The 16,961-nt window shown below is 45.7% G+C and overlaps 1 protein-coding gene across 2 annotated transcripts in view; it reads right to left on the reverse strand.

Moving 5' to 3' along the window:
• The window catches only part of AXIN1 (axin 1), an 85,601-nt gene that overhangs the window by 55,524 nt on the left and 13,116 nt on the right, over nucleotides 1-16,961 (reverse strand). For both annotated transcript variants that reach the window (XM_014308756.2, XM_005425216.3), the window contains exon 3: nucleotides 14,744-15,715. In XM_014308756.2, the coding sequence (XP_014164231.1) occupies nucleotides 14,744-15,621 (878 nt within the window). In that variant the 5' untranslated portion in view covers nucleotides 15,622-15,715. The remainder of the gene's footprint in view (nucleotides 1-14,743; nucleotides 15,716-16,961) is intronic.

Consider the following 16,961-nt stretch of genomic DNA (forward strand, 5'->3'; position numbering starts at 1 on the left):
ACCCACCCAGAACTTCAAAGAATTTCCCAGTAAGTTCCCAGACTCATTTAAGTTCAATTAAGTAATAACGTTTAATGTCCCCGCCAGGACAGATGCAGCTTGGGAAGATGACGACAACAAAAGCCTGAGCATGACTGTGCATGGCACAGAGCCAGTGAGACAAGAGTTTAGACCTTGGTCGTGTGACATATCCCCCAAGCCCAGGTCATGCAAGGCGTTCCCACACATGCCCTCATCCTAGAGGAACGCTGCCACAGCTGGGTCAAGGGCAGCCAAGCAGCAATGGGACATGAGGACCAACTCCCTGAGCAGAGATGTCCAGCTGGGATCAGACATGCCTTTGGTCTGCAGCAAACCAAGGTTCAGTACAACCCTATTCTCTACATCCAGGTACCATCACAGACCAACAAGGACTGGGATTCTCTGTCTCTATCAGCTTCCTTCAGGCTGCTAAGCTTTAATTAACTGACTTCTCTAAGGTATTCATGAACATCAGCAAGCTCTGCAATTTCTTCTAATTAACTACATTTAAGAAATTAATTCTAAATCAGTCTATTCCTCCTGAAACTTCATGCAATACGACTGAATAAAGAGATGCCACTACCTTGCTAAGAAGACAGCAGCTCTCTGAAGACAGTTTTAGGAAAGTACAAGTCAGACTTCTGCACAACAATACATAAAGATGGCATTTAAGGTTTTCAGGTTCTTTGAAGAACTCCAGGACTTTACAGGAGAGACCAGTCCCATAGCAAACAGGTCATCTGATGCAATTACAAGTTGTGGTGGAGTCCCCAAACTTATCTCAATCAGACACTCTTGATTTCCTGTTTGCGGCATTGATAAATAAAAAGCTCTACATTACAGGTAATTACGCTTCACAGAGAACAACAATTAAGAAATAGCCAATTACATTTTACAAGCGCAGGATAATCAAAAGCTCCCTCAAATATCTAGAGTTGCAATAAGTACTTAGAAATGGCAACTCCCAACAAATTGCAGGTAATTTAGAGCAATTTACACAGATGACATATTTCCCTATCTGTGCTCAAAACCTGCAAACTTGGTTCTGAAAAATACTGCAGGAATTCTTGGAATGCAGCACTGCTGATTTCTAAAAATAGTTCATTACCTATTTCTACCTTCACTGGCCTCGAAGGTGAGATGTAGGACTCTGGTCACCACAGTGTAAAGACAAACTACCAGAACACATTTCAGCTCATTTAAAGAATGGGAGGATCATAACATGCATACCAAATCTAAACAACAATAAAAATAACAATTCCTTTTATTTATGTTTGAAAAATATGCTTGATTTCAATAGTGCATAACTTGATTTAAGCCTTATAGTTTTTAAAGGAACAGTCATGTCCTTTATTTGTAACCCAGTACTGTGGCTTGCACACAGTCAAGGCAGGAGAATCAGGATCAAACAGCAAATTAAAAACCACTAAATGATGGAGAGGAAAGGAAACACGCCTTTTTAATTTACAAGTTTTTAGACAGGAGATCTAAAAACATCCCAAGAGGAACTGAGGAGGAGACACACATAAGGATGCAACCTAATGTAGATATGCTGACATAGTACAACGATTTCATCCCCCACTTTCAATGCATATTTTTTCTGGGGAGGGGAATGGTTTTCCTTGCTCATATGGGTTGTTGGAACTGGAATTTTACCTCAGAGCAAGGATCTCGTATTGTATTTCAAGGTTCTCTGCAGTGATGTCTCCCTGTGTCCTGGCCACCAATTCAGCTGCTACAGCCATCACTTAACCACAGGAGCATATGAATTTCTGCAGGGCTCATTGCTGCATAAAAACTGTTGGAAGTCTCTCACAATTTCCTTGGCAGGCAATTATGGACTAAAATCACAGAGGTATTCATTGGAAAGGAGCTTTGGAGGAGCAGAGTAGTCTAACCTCCAGTCTGAAGTGGGACTACTGTCTATACCAGGTAAGGTGACCACTGCTGATGTTCTTACTGAGAACTTGAGTATTTTGAGAAATCTGGTGAGAGAGGTAAACCCCTGATTAGCTGTGGCCAGATACTGAAACAGCCTTTTGTGATCTTGCATCACAGAGACCATGGGAAGAGCAAGGAGGAAAGATTAACTCAAGGAAAGCCATAAATTTGTTTGAAAGAGCCTGGGACAGACAGCAATCTGACAGAAATATAAACCATGGCTGCAGTGTCAGCTGGAGTGGGGGCTCGGTGCACAAGGATCCCCTGTATCAAAGGGAGACCTCATGAACTCCTTGTGAAGGCAATGAAGGGGTTGACAGCTTAATACAAAGTTTAGATCTGCAACACTAACAGGAGAACTTAAAAGAAGAAAAAGTTAATTCTCAAAGTCTATCTCTACCATAACCATTGGTAACAATGTGGTTAGAAAGAGATCCCTCAGCCATTCTGCTGAACTGTTTTCCTTGTCCTCTGTGCCAAAGGCAGAGCAACCCAATTTTCTGCACCCTGTTCACACTCAGCTATGGCTCAGCACTGAATATACTCCTGCTTGACAAACCTGCCTGTTTTATTAAGTCAGTAACTACACTGGTTAGATGATTTCAGATGCTTGCTCTTACAACCCCAATTTTGTACACTTGGCATATCAATATGCATTCATTAAATTAAAAATAAAATAACTATTTTAAAAATTCAAATTTTAAATGAACCAGATTTTTCTTCCCTGCTAATTGCCTTCTGTGGCTGTGAAATGTTTTTGTGGACAACGGGCGCTCCTGCCACTACTGTCCCACCTGGAACGATGTTTGCCTCCAGTCGCACCCTCTTTCTTCAGCTCAAGCTTCTAGGATGATTTCAAAAGCTGGGAAGTGAGAGGATGATGCCACTCTGTACCACCCGAGGCAACACACTACACCCGAGTCCACAGCCCAAGATGGGCTACTGGGAGGGTTTCTGACACTGCTGGTGCCAAGCCACAGCCAGCAATTAACAAAGGAAAAGAGTTGCTGGTAGCGTGACTGCTGGCAGTGTGGTTGATGGCTCTGGACAGAAGAACCTACACGAGGTGAGAAACACAGCAATCCATGTGGAGCTGACTCAGGGCGTCACCACCAGCGATCAAAACCCAGGTGACCTTGCTGAGGCCAAGCAACTGCTGCCTCTCAAGTGTATCCTACTGCTGGGAAGGCAAATCCAGTGAGCTGCAGGATGCATCTACCCCTCTTAGCATGTGGAATAGCTGTGGGCAGGCACTGGAGGACTGCAGGGCCAGCACCCTCACTATAAAACCAGTGGAATATCAGCTTCTTCTCCAGGAGCTCCAACAAGCACTGGAGCAGTCAGGTGGGGAGCGCCCAAGTCAGTGATATTTGGAAAGAATAGTCAGGTTTTGAGGAAAGGGGCTCCAGCACTGCATTTAGAAATGAGAACAGACCAAGATAGGGCCAGCTGATCTTTCTGCCTAGGCTGCTGCAGGAGATTAAAAGCGTCCTTGCGCTCTTGACTAAAGCTGGAGCTACTGGCAGGAAGCTTTGGCAGGAGAGGGGCTAAAACAAGCACTGGAGTCTCTGCCTTCCTCAGACTTGCTCATCTATTCCAGCCACGCAGCACGATGGAGCAGTGAGCTTGACTGGTGACCTGTCCCAGGAACTGGTGAAGTGTCCCAGGGACCAGGGGTGCCCTGCAGTTCCCTGGAGCAGAGACACAGCTCGACATGCCCATCATGAGACCCTTCCCCTCCTCTGCCAGCTGTGCTGCGGTGGAGCAGCGCCCGTGCCGCGCCTCTGGCTGCAGGAAAGCGCACCCTGAACCTGATGAAACTGCAAGGCGTTGGTTGCTCACAGTGCCACCCACTGCGGTGCCAGCTGCCCTCCCGGCCGCGCGGGCACGGGCCCTGCCCTGCTGGATGTTATCTGGGCCGGTGAGCCGGGCACAGTGCTGGCTTAGCACAAAAACAACAACAACAACCCCCAGCTGCTTTCAGGTCAGTGCAGCATACTTCCGACTTCTTGGCAATCACCGAGAGAGAAGCATGTGACAAGTACCCCTCTACTCAACAGCACGGGGCTGAAAATAAAAATACTAAAAATAAAAATACTCAGTTTTGCCCAGCTGGGCAGAAAACACCAGCACCTGCAATGACACTATCAGAGGAAAAGCACTATGACTTCCAGCACCTCTAAAACAAGACTGCTGCAGCTGAGAGAGACTATCCAAAGGAATTCCCTCCCTTTGCCCCCAGACCCCAACAATTCACACATCAGATACTGCCGCAAGAATGTAGAATGAGGAAAGCAGATGCAGCTTGGCTGTCGTGGCTGTGGGCACACAAAGCTGCTCCCCCACCACCTCTCCACTAGTCCATCAGTGTGTTTGTGCCATCCAGCCTTTGTCATCACCTAAACCTACAGACAACAAATCTACAACAAATATTAGAATGGTGTGAGCCATGTCTCTCTGCCCATCCTGGTGCCAGCCACTGCTACAACAGATTCCACCTCATGAGTGAAAAGCCTGGAGACAGCAAGGCCAGCAGAGACAAAGGTGTGCTGAGTTTACCTCTGAAGGGATTTAGATCTGGAGCACTCAACATGGACAAACTGCTGAGACAGGCATTTACTCAGGTGTATAAACATCACGGGCAGCAAACGCCAGCCTTGCAAGAATTCTCCTCCAAAGCTTAAGAATAAATTCAACATGTTTTTAAATAATTATGGATGAATCACTTGAAAAAACTTCCTACATTTTATCTTCAGTTGCTGACACTGATCGTGCAGCTATTTTGTTTATAATGTAATTACACATTCCCACCTACTTGCACTCTCAGTGTGCAGCAGAGTACCTCAGGTAGCAGAAAACCTCAAGGCTGACATTTCTTCCTGGCCTTTGGAAGTGACAGAACAGTTAGCACAAAACTTAATTTATTTGTGGTGGAGGGCGGGGGGGTAGGGGGGGGTAAAGAGAGACGGCAAGTTATTTCCCTTAGAAGCCCGATGGTCCCCACCCAGAAACCTGCGCACAAAAGAATACTGCCTTTAAACTGGTAGGTTAGGTCTGAGACCAGAGCGAAGGTTTGTCAACCATGACATGCTCCAGCTTGTTTAACAGTCGACCGGAGGGTTGAAAAGTCTAATAAAACCAAAAGGCCTTCCATAACAAAGCTGCTGCCACTTAAGGAGAACATTCACACCCATTCAGCAGGGCTTTTTACAAACGTGCAGAGGTTTTTGGAGCCTCCAAAGCCAGCAAAGAACACCAAAACAGAGCAGCTAGAAACTGAAGCTGGGAAAAAAAGGGAGCAATAAGGAACACACTGGGAACACTGAGTAACTAACCACGGGAAGAGATAACAAAAATGCTGCATGACCTCCCTCCCATCACTTGGATGCCTTTCTAAAATAGACACTTCAGCCTGACCACAACTTATTGTGCAAGGATCACTGGGTGAAGCTGCATGACCTGTTATCTCCAGGATTACCAAAGGAAAGTTTTTCCCATGCCCATTTGGAAAGCTTCCCCTCCTCAGAAAGAGGAAGGTTTATATGGATCAGTTTTGCAGGCTCTGCCAGCCCTGGCTGGGGAAGGCCCGAAGCCAATTCTTGGGGGCAGTGGGATGCTCTGCCTTCCTAAATTCTCCACTTGGGCTGATTTCCCCAGCCGGCAGCACTCAAGCCCCCCGGGTCACAAACTTCACTGCATATATCCAGAGGGGAAAATCAGCAGGGCTGTTTTACAACGTGACAAACCCTTTGCTGTAGTGACACATCCACACATCCTTTGCTGCCCATTTCCATCCCGTTTTGCCAGCATTGGTCTGTCTTAAAAGTTCAAGGAGCCTTTTTAAAATAGCTTTTCCCAAGAGAAGGAAGCCAAATTCCACTGAATGTGCAGATATTCAGAGACACACCAAATCTCAGTGTTTCCACAACAAAGAAGGCAGCTTTTCTGTCACTGCTTTTCCTGGCAGAGTCATGGATCAAGCAACAAAGGACTTGTGGTGATGGTCTTGGTTCAGCACTAGATGAGCAGGAGACACATGCTGCACACCTGAGGCTGCCAGCCTACCCAACAACAGCTTCTGTCTGTGGCTTTGCTCAAGAAGGAACAATTTTCATTTCCTAAGAATGAAATGTTATGACAGTCACATGGACTGAATTAAAAGTACAAAGACCAGACCTCTTAGCCAGAGACCCCAAATTTTATGAAAAAAATTAAAAAGTACATGCCCTTGGAAATCCAATCTGAGCAGGGCCATAAGGAGAGAGTAAGAAGGTTCCAAGGTCATGTTTTACAATCTTTTGAAGCAGGAATGAAGCCGATGTCCAAAGGAGACATTTCGTGCTGCCATCTGTACAGAGCTTCCCTTTCTCCAACACACTGCAAATGTTACAGTGCAAGAACTTGCTGTCTTTGCTCAGGCAGTCTTTATTTGTACACAATAAAGGCCTTGTGCAGGAGATCAAGGCTGTATTTCATCGATTTGACACGATGGTTAACCTGTGAACTTTGCCCCTGCTAACAGAAAAATTTCTATTTGTTGATTCCTCTTTTGGGATCCTCGAGGGTAACAGCAGCTTCATCCCAGCTCTCATTTGCATGTCTAGTGCCAAATGGTTTTACAGCTCTTACTTCTGTGGAGCAGAGCCAGGACAAAATTGATCAAATGCAGTAACTACAGCTGGATCCTGAGTCCCCACACCTCCCTCCATGGATCCTACCTGTATTTCCTAGGAGCTCTCCAGTGACTTGGCTCTGATTCACACTTTGCTTGTGAAACCTTGGAGAGGTTGATAGAATCATGGAATGGTTCAGGATGGAAAGAACCTTAAAGCTCATCTCGTTCCACCTCCTGCCATGGGCAGGGACACCTTCCACTATCCCAGGTTGCTCCAAGCCCTGTCCAACTTGGCCTTGGACACTTCCAGGGATGGGGCAGCCACAGCTGCTCTGGTGCTTGGCTATCCAAGCAATCAATCCCACAGTGGTCCCAAAGCAACAGCCTGGACCAGGCTGGCAGCAGTGGCAGAACAAGGAAGCTCCTCTTCCAGATAAACCCCTCCCAGTCCAAGAGGCTGACTGCCAGACAAGAAAACAACCAATACTTATGACCCAAAAGGCCAAATCTGTTAAACACTAAAGACATGGTTTTCCAGCAGACCTAACCCAACCAAAACATGGAGTGCTGGAAAAAAGGCAATCCTACCTGCCAAATCATATTGCCCTTCTCATTCCAGCACCAGCATTCCTCTAAAAACACACTGGAGATAAAGGACAAAAAACTGAACCTCCAGAAAAGAAGGAAAATGAAGATGGAGAGAGGGAAAGGACTGACTCTCTGGTCTACAATAGACAGGGAATATGTGGGGGTCGGAGGGATGAAGGATAAAACCCAGTAGTATCTGGTCATTAGCTCTGGAGGTAGATCCAGAGACTAACATGAGCCTGTGCTGCTAACCAGTAGGTCTCACTCAGGTATTCCAAAGAGGTTTTTTCCTCTAGCTATAGCTTTGCCTCCCTCCACTGCTCATCATGAGGATAGATGAAAGCTCTTCATCTATTAGCGATTTAGATCAGATGAAGACCTTCAAAAAACTGCTACTTTGAGGACAGGTTGTATCTTAGGGGACCAAGAAATTCCAGGTCTTACCACAAAAGTGTACTCTGGAGTCTTCAAAGGTAAAATCCAATTTCCACGTGGGTTTTATAGAATTCGGATTATCTGACTTAAAACTGCAACGGTTCTACTTAAATTCATTACTGGCTTACAACAGTGAGGGATCCAGACCAGGGCTGTGAGGAACGATGGTTTTGCTTTTACACACAAGTGTGACCTGCAACAATTTAATTTCTGAGTGTGACTTCAGGCAAAGCAGCTCACTCTGGTACACAGGAGGGGAACAAGATGTGTGTGTCCAGAAGAGTCAGACCTTTCCTGAAGCTCCCTGAGCTGGGCATTCAGGGCCGCACCAGTGAAGGAAGGGGCAGCTTTGCACCTGATGAGCGGAGATGGATACTGCAGTCCCCCAGTGGAACTCAAACCTGAGCCATGTGTGTACTGCAAACAAGGAATAAAATGAGCCTTTTCACACACCAATTGCCTCAAAGCCAGCTGACTGCTGTGGGAATGTGTATTTCCAGGAGCATGACCTTTGTAGAGTCCAAGTCCTGCACTTCCAAGTGAAGCAGGCATTAATTAACTAATTTATAGCGTTAGGATAGATGGTGTCAGACATACTTTGTATTTGATAAGTTCAAAAGTGTAGCTTTCATCTAGCATTGTTCCACTTCCAAATCATCTCTGCTAACCCTGCAGCAGAGCTCCAACATCCCATTGCCATGGAAGAGGTGGATAAAGTGGCACCAAGGACAATCAGCCTCGCCCACAGTGGGGTGGCACAATAGAGGCTGCTCCACACTGCCAGGCCAGGCTGAGCAAACCCCTGCTCTCAACCAAGTGTCACATCTTTTCAGAGAGATGCTCAGAATTATATTCACCAGCAATTTGACTTTTTAATCATTTCAATTACTGTGACTAAAACCCTTCAATCGGAACAAAACCGGGGAAAAATAACCCCTCTCCTTCTGAAGCAGCCTGCCTAGCTTAACAGACCATACCAAATTGTGAAGGTTTTTGCTTTTGTGGTCTTCACATATTTCATTTAAAGGAGATAATTAACCTCAGTTTCTAATTTCAAATCCTCCACATAAGGAAGCAAAGTGACTGAATACATTCACTGACAGATGGAAAATTAAAATATTACTACAGCTTCTGCATGGTTCAAAAGACAGGGCCTTGCAAAAGATCTTTCTTCTTTTATTTGACTGATTAACTGTAATTTGCTTAATGGATTTAAGGATGAGCCTAATAATCCAATGATATATCCAGGAACCGATTTAGGATATCAGCACCTCTGTTCTGATTTTTTTTAAAACATAGCAATTTTCTGCATTACACATAGTCACTTCTGAAACCAGATTTTCCACCAATTGTAATAAAACCAGGTCCATGATTTATTTTAAATGGGTGGTGACTGCATGACTGGCCTTGCACCAGGCAGCCACAATACTGTAAATTCTTGGAACACCTTCTGAAGGCCCAAATCTAGGGATGACCCAAGACCATAACGTGTTCCAGCAGCCACTCTCCCAGTCCAGGACACAGCCAGGACTTCTTGGGAAGTCAACAGCTCAAACCTAAAATGGGGCCAGCGCGTGTTCCCCCAGCATCTCCACACCACTCTCAGTCCCTTTTCCACCAAGAAAGTCTGCCCTAACAGGATTTCACAGTCTGTCTCAATAGTTAATAAATCCAGAATCCAGCAGACTATTAAAGGAAAACATCCAAGAGGCAGTCATTTTTAAAACATCCAATGGCAACTAATTATTCAAGGGATTAGTCCATTATAGTAACAACAAAGAAACTCTTAAAACATAAAGCCAAGTTGAACGGCAGATCAAAACCAAGGTGTTCCCACCCCGTGGCCACCTCCTGGGTGCACTTCTCAGCATCCTGGCATTGGTTCAACTCCCACTCAACCTTTTAACATCCCATTCTTTCTGAAACCAGGCAGAACTCAAACCAGTCTTCTCAAAATATAGAATTTCATGATCTGTGCCATCATTGTAAGCACACAACAAAACAGGACCATCAACAGGACTGGACCAGGCAGGCCACAGCTCTGTCTAACCCAGCTACGAGGCCCTCCAAGGACAGAGATTCCCACCCCTCATTCTCCCAAGATTTTTTTCACCATGTCCAACCTGAATCTCCCCAGGACCAAAAAGGAGGACATAACTTCCCTCTTGGGCTTTTAAGAGAAAATATTCTGCAACCCAAATAAAGCTCAATCACAACAAAACAAGGCTTTGTTTGCTGGAGGAGGGAAGAAAACACTACTCATTTATCAAATTAGAGTGCTAAAAGCTTAACTACCTGTCTTTAAAAAGAAGCCAAAGCACTGATCTATAACCAAACACAAACACACCACTTCTTCATCTTGATTTGTGTGGAGGCAAAGCTATGGGCACAAAAGGTATTCTTCTTTAAATAAAATCTATTTTAAAACTTGGCAACCACTAGCATAAACACTTTACACTGCTAATGTAATGTAAGCATTTCCATGCAGAAGTTTCATCAGCTTAACAATATATTTTAAAAAGCTGGCATTAACTTCTGTGCAAAAACAGCATCAGTCTCTGTCCTGTGTATCTTAGAATGCTTCAGCCACTAAATTACCACTTAGAGCTCTTAGCACCAGACCCCCCCCTTGTTGGATTCACTGATTTCTCTCAAGAACCCAAACTATTCTTCTGCAACTTATTTTCTTTAAAACTGGAAATAGCCATTGCTCTACAAGGATTCCAAACAGGGTTGTACTGATTACAAATGATACTGTGGGCCCAGCAATTTTAATTCAAGACAAGCATTCCCAACTTTAAATATGGATCTAACATTCAGCAGCTGATTTCTTCCTGCAAACAAGCTCCCATGAAGCTCCAGCAGCCTAAGTCCAAGATGCATGGGCTGCCTCTCCAGGTAAAAGAAGCATCAGTAAGAGGGTAACACATCTTTGAATTTTCTCAATATGAGTCCTCCTGCACCAGTGCTTGATTTTGCATCCTCAGTTTTCCAACCGGTCAGTCCAATTAACACCAATTCCTTCAACACCACACAGTCTTGACTCAGAGATGTGCAATTTAATATTTAATTATGAACGAAGCTGCCAACCTCAAAATTAGGGCTGCCAGCTAAACTTCAGCCAGCTCCTTCCTGATGCAGCCCCAGCTTCTGACCGCTGGACCGTTTATGCTCCCCAAGCCACAGAGAGATCCTTGCTTTCCCTGAACCAGCCTCTACACGTTAGTCTGTAATTGCACTGTCCCACACCAGAGGTTGTCACATCCCTCTAAAGCTTCTCCAGCTTTTCTTCACTTGCCTCCTCAGCACACCCCACAGTGAAGTGCTGGCTGTGTGTTTTGGGGAGAGCTGCTCTCCCACGTGTCCGGAGAGGCTGCCAGTGTGTGGGCACAGGCACAAGGACTCTCCTGGTGATTCCTACCAGCCTGGAGAACCACATCACCCACCCTTTTCATTTGAACCACCAACACTTGTGAAACGCGGTGAGCTTAGTCAGCTCAGCACTGTGGAAATTAAAGCTTGGAGCCAACTTCTTTAAAAAAAACAAACAACCCCCTGTGTATATCAAATCCCAGGCTGAGAAATTTCTCCATCCGTGTCCAGCGGCTCCACCACCAACACTCCTCAAAATCCAGCAACTGGAGACTTCACCCACCACCACGTGTCTTCTAATCACCATCATCTGGGCTTCTTCTTCAATACTATACACATCATGGAATGGGTCAGCACCTCAAAATCCAGCAACTGGAGACTTCACCCACCACCACATGTCCTCTAATCACCACCATCCAGGCTTCTTCAATACTATACACATCATGGAATGGGTCAAAACATGAAACAATCGGCAGAACTAATTCAAGTCTCTCAGTGTGCCTGGCTGAGAGATTTCCCAGGCTGAGAAATTTCTCCATCCATGTCCAGCAACTCCACCACCAACACTCCTCAAAATCCAGCAACTGGAGACTTCACCCACCACCACATGTCCTCTAATCACCAATCTGGGCTTCCTCTTCAATACTATACACACCATGGAATGGGTCAAAACCCAAAGCAATTGGCAGAACTAATGTACATCTCTCAGTTTGCCTGGTTTTCAGGAGAGATGACAACTGCTGGAAGGTAACACCATATGCTACTCCCACCACAGAAGACAGCAAAGGCAAGGCCTGTGAGAGTGCTGCTCTCAGCCCTTTGGGAATGGGACAGGAGCCCCTTCCCACACAGAGCTAAAGAGAGAGCACAAGAAACCCACCCCAGCAAAAGACACGAGCAAACTACCGAGCACCACATTTCCAGCTGTTTCAGGGGCCGTGTGTTTTCCTGGAGCTCTCCAAGAGCAGGCTGCAGGCGGTTCTCAGGCACAGGTTTAATTTCTGCTCCCCAGCTCCAAGGAACGCCGTCCCGGCGTGTCGGAAGAAGGTTAATGAACGATTTAGCCGCCCTCACAACCACGTTAGTGTCACTTTCGGAAGCTGCGAGTTAATGCCCGAGATCTTCGGGGGTTGCCCTCTTTGAAGTTCACTGATCCATAACCAATGTCCAATTAATTTGCAGGAGCCTAACGATAATGACTATTGGCCTTTTCCAACGCATACAAAAACACAGTGGGTAACAGCGATGCTTTTGGCTTCAGGGTATTCTCAAATCTGCCTGCACATTTGCACACCTTCAAAAATATCCAGCGCTAATAACGGGTTGTCTTCTGCCATTTGAGGAATTTTTTACATTTGTTCTCCTGAGAGCAGAGCTACTGCATCAAGATTTATGAACTTTCTGCTGAAAAAACCTGGAGCTGATTCAAGATGCTCATTTGCTAACAGAGAAATACTTCTACTGCATTTGCTTAGATTCCTCTTTATTTAGGGTTTCCATGGAAGCCAAGGAATAGAAGTTAAATCTTGGGAAGATTAAACAGGCCCTGAGATATAATGCAAAACAGCTTATTTCAACATTCCCCAAAGAAGAGAAATGAGAAATTCTTCCACACATACGCCGAAAAAAGAGGGTTGTGGAAATTTTCAAAATAAATTGGGACCCAGTTTTTCAAATGCTGCACACAGCCATTGCTTCCTGCTGCAAGCAGCTTCCCCAGCTCACAGCACACTTCCTCAGGTGAGAAAGTAAATGAACAACAACTCCCCAAAAACCAGCTTGTTCAAGACAGCTATTGCCATACAACATCCAGGAAGAAGGTTAATTCAACCACAAGGTCTTGCTCAAAGAGGAACAATCACCTCATAAATTAGTATCTGAGCAGTCTTTAGAATTAAAAAATGCAGAACTTATGCAGTTCAGCAGCATCTTCCATGGCAATGCTCTGGACACCACACAAGCTGACAGACCAGCATTTAAAAAATAAAATAAATCCCTTATCTTCAGGTTCTCCAGGCTGAGAAATGACTCCTGCTCAGGTGAGAAGGGCAAACATTTCCTTGCCTCCCTACCCCACAGGTCAGCAGAGTGTCAGTAGCCACAATGACAGGCTGTTGGGACACTACAAATTAATAGCCACACATTTTCTCTGATCTCCATCCTCCAGGTAAAGATTTATTTCACATTGTTCCAATCTCCTATGAAAATGCCCAGGACTGATGAACTCTACTTCAAAACACTTCTATTTCACAGCGCATTTCTTACACCATTTTACAACCTGGCACAGATATATTCAGATAATGGGTGAAGTGCACCTTTTTATTGAAGCTGGAGCTAAACAGCTCAGTGTCACACACAGGATTTACTTACTACCTGGTCTGGTAAGGAAACTAAACACAGCTGACCCTCAAGTAAGTTATTTTCAATCTTAACACCATTATTGCTTAAATAAAAAGATACTTAAATCAGAGACTTTTCTAATCCTTCATTTATGGTGAGCACCCAACTGCTCAGTGGAATGCACTTCAAAGTTTTTATTAATTCCATGGGAAAGTCCCAAGACACTGGGATATTTTTTTTTTCTGACTCCTGATTAAAGCAGCAGGAGCCCACATGAATTCCCTTTTTTCCCCCTCCCCAAGAGTTTCACATGCAACATCCCCTCCTCAAAATCTGTAAGAAAACAAGAATCAAACCAAGAACATTTTGCCGGCTGAAAGGCGCCGAGACCTTGTGTGGGGTGGGATGCGCTTCCAGCTGCCAGCCTAAAGGGACGGCTGAGGGAGATTAAACACAGAAATGCTTTTCATAAGGCAGGAGCCTTTGAAGAGGACAGTTCAGCTACTTCATTTCGTAATCTTCACAAAGCGTCAGATTTTAGCCTAAGCAGGTCTTAAAACAAGGAGATTTTATTTTAAAAAGGGGGGAAAAAAAAGGTAGGAATGTGTTCTGGCTGGGTTCTGTTGATTCAGCAAGGGTTAGACACACACATGCTTATTGATCGCAGAGAGCTCCCTGCTAAGTTAATTGTCTGGAATTTTAACTGAGCTCTCAGCAAGTTTCAAAATCCATGTTGGCTGGAAGTGGGTGGGGGACCCAGAAAAAAACAGGCTGCAGAACTGTGCCAGTCCTAAAGTTAAAAAAACCCCAGCAATTACTTTCATGAAGAGAAGAACTTCAGCAGGGCATGGTTTTAACTGGGTTTAGGGATTCTGACTCTGACACCGTTAGAATTCAGTGCTGGAAAACGCATATGCAAAGCAGTACCATTATCAGGGAGCACCATCAATGCTGTTTCACTCCTACCCACGTCACCAAGCGAGGGTATTTATCTCCTGTGAGCTCCCAGTTGTGGCTCATGACAATTTCTACGCAGAAGCGTCACCACCAGCGGTACCTGCCCATGTTACAGCACCTGAACACTGACCTTCTGCTGGTGCAGGCTACGGCAAACCTGGCACTGCATGTGCATGAGGGCTACCCACGGCTTTGCATTGCCCACCAAGCCCTACCTTCCTCCAGAACACCTCCAGCAGCAGTTTCTCCAGGTGAAGAACATGCTGCAGGGATGATTTGGCATTATCAGACAGGAACAGCCAAAGACACCTTTAAAACAACCTGCGATTAGTTTCAAACAAAGCTTTGCACTCCATCGACCCACTTGGCAACACCATCCTGTACCAACGTGGGTGTTCCCCAGCACCAATGCTTTTCCAAGGTTTCCCATGCCCCTCATGCCCATGGCAGCTCCCTGGCCCACTCCCCACCTACCTGAACTCCCTGCCCTCGCTGTAGCGCCGGGCTGAGGCCGCGCGCTGCGTGGCCGTCTCCAGAAGCAGCTTCTGTGTCAGCCTGCTGGAAGGAGCCGAGTCCCTGCTGGCCTCGGGCTCGGCCTCTTGGTCACACTTCCACTCCTCATCCTCGTTCAGAGTTGGCAGATAACCAGGTAGCCCTTTACCTGTCCCAGACCCCGAGCTCGGATCGCTATAAATTTTTGGACTTTCCCCACCTGTCCTTGTGTATTCCAAATAAATATCCGACTTAAGGAACAAAGGGTAGGTATTGTCTTCTATCATGCACTGAATCTCCGTTTGGGCCTGGTCAAACATGTCAGGGTCAATCTGCAGTTTCATGACACAGTCTTTGATGAAGCTTTTTGTGGCCGGTTTGATCTGCCGGGACACAATGCCATTGTTGTCGAGGATGTATTTTTTGTAAATGGCTTTTGCCAGCTTGAGTCTTTTTTCCTCATTAGACACGCATGGCTCCAGCTTCCTGAAGCCACTGCAGGCAAACCAGAAGTCCAGCAGATCTGCACAGTCCTCCTGTTTCAGGAAAGTCCTGAAGAGGTTGATGCCATCTTGATCATCCAGCAAGGAGTGCAGTGACTCGGCCCACTTCAGGTAGGGTGGAGTTGGCGAAGCACTCCCCTCGGGCTCGTACCCCAAATCCAAATCGGAGCGCCTCGGTGTTGCCGTGGATGTCTCGTTTCTGACCACATCACTTTTACCAGAGTAGAAACCATGGCTAACTGGCCTTGGGTCTGTGGACACGAGCTCCCCCTCCTCACCAGGAACTGGTGGCCTTGGAGCATCTTCAGTGAAGCTTCCTCCGAGGTCCAAGGGGAAGCCCTTCCCCTGGATATTCATTTTTCTGGTCCTTGCTTGCGTGGGAGCAGCAGGGGATGAGCGCCAATCTCAAATCACCAATATTTGTAGCTCCAAGGTGAACAAGTTTGTTTGGCTGAAACAGACGAGGAAAAAGTAAGCGAGTATCACTGGAAATAAACACTTTAAGACAACAAGTTAGTGGTTATGCTCTCCACCTTTACTGTACTAACACCTCTTTTTCAGCAGAATCAATGGCTTGGTAACTTCTGAGAGCACAGAATCGAGCTCAAAGCAGGCAGAGGCTAAAAATGAGTTACAGAATATCCCAAAACTTTACATCCAGAATTTGGCAACACTGACACAGCCGACACCATGCTAAAACATCAGCCAATTTCCCAACACCAGTGGTTTATACATGACCCTGGCATGTGGCAGCCCACATCCAAGAGATCCATACCCAGGTACCACAGGGCACATGCCACCTTCTGCACTGCCACCAGCTCCTCTGCACTGCCTATCTGGACAGGACGCATACCAGATCATACTAAGGCAACACGTTTTTATCTGACTGCAGATCTAGGAAATTCTTATCATTAAACAGGAATTTAAGGCTTGTGAAAATAATTATTAAAGAACATCCAGTTAGTCCTGAAAGCAGGGCTGCACCTTAATCAAACACAGGTGGCTTTCGTACGCTCAAGTGACATACCAGCGCCACATTCCTCACAAATCTCCGCGTTTCAGAAATACGCCCCGTCGCCTCGTCTAGCTCTAGGGGAATCCAGATGCATCGTTGACCCTAATATTCTGGGCATCTGGACTGCATTCTTGCTTCAGATGGGCATGTTAGTACAGGAGCTCAGTTCTAGCACTGCTTTTTGTAGGCAAGCCGTTGAGAAAAGGTTCATTTACGCTAACAAAATTGCATGCTACGAGCCTGGGAAAATTTCAGGTCATCAAAGGAAAATGAGAAAACCACCTTGACAAGGAAACCTGATCAAGTACGATGTTTTTAAAGAAGAGCAACGAGTCAATATGGAGGATGGAAGGTATGGGGAAGGCAGGGAAGGAAGAAAAGGGCAATCCCTGGGTTGCTACTTCTGCAGCTCAACAAATTAACCTCATCATTTAAAGCGAGTAGCAAAAGCCTTCTGTTACAGAACAGCCTCAGCTTCTAAGCCCCAAGTACTGCAGAGCACCAGCAGCCTCACAAATTACTCCTTGCACTGGATTAACTCAATTGCATGTAAAAACACAGCAGGAAAGACACATTTTAGCTCGCCCTCCCTCTCAAAGCAAACCCCACACCAACGAACATCTTTGGGATGCTTTGCCATTTTCCCCCCATTTCTTCATCCTGGCTAAACCAAGAACAGCCG

The sequence above is a fragment of the Geospiza fortis genome, unplaced genomic scaffold, assembly GCF_000277835.1.
Source record: "Geospiza fortis unplaced genomic scaffold, GeoFor_1.0 scaffold114, whole genome shotgun sequence".
Lineage (NCBI taxonomy): Eukaryota > Metazoa > Chordata > Aves > Passeriformes > Thraupidae > Geospiza > Geospiza fortis.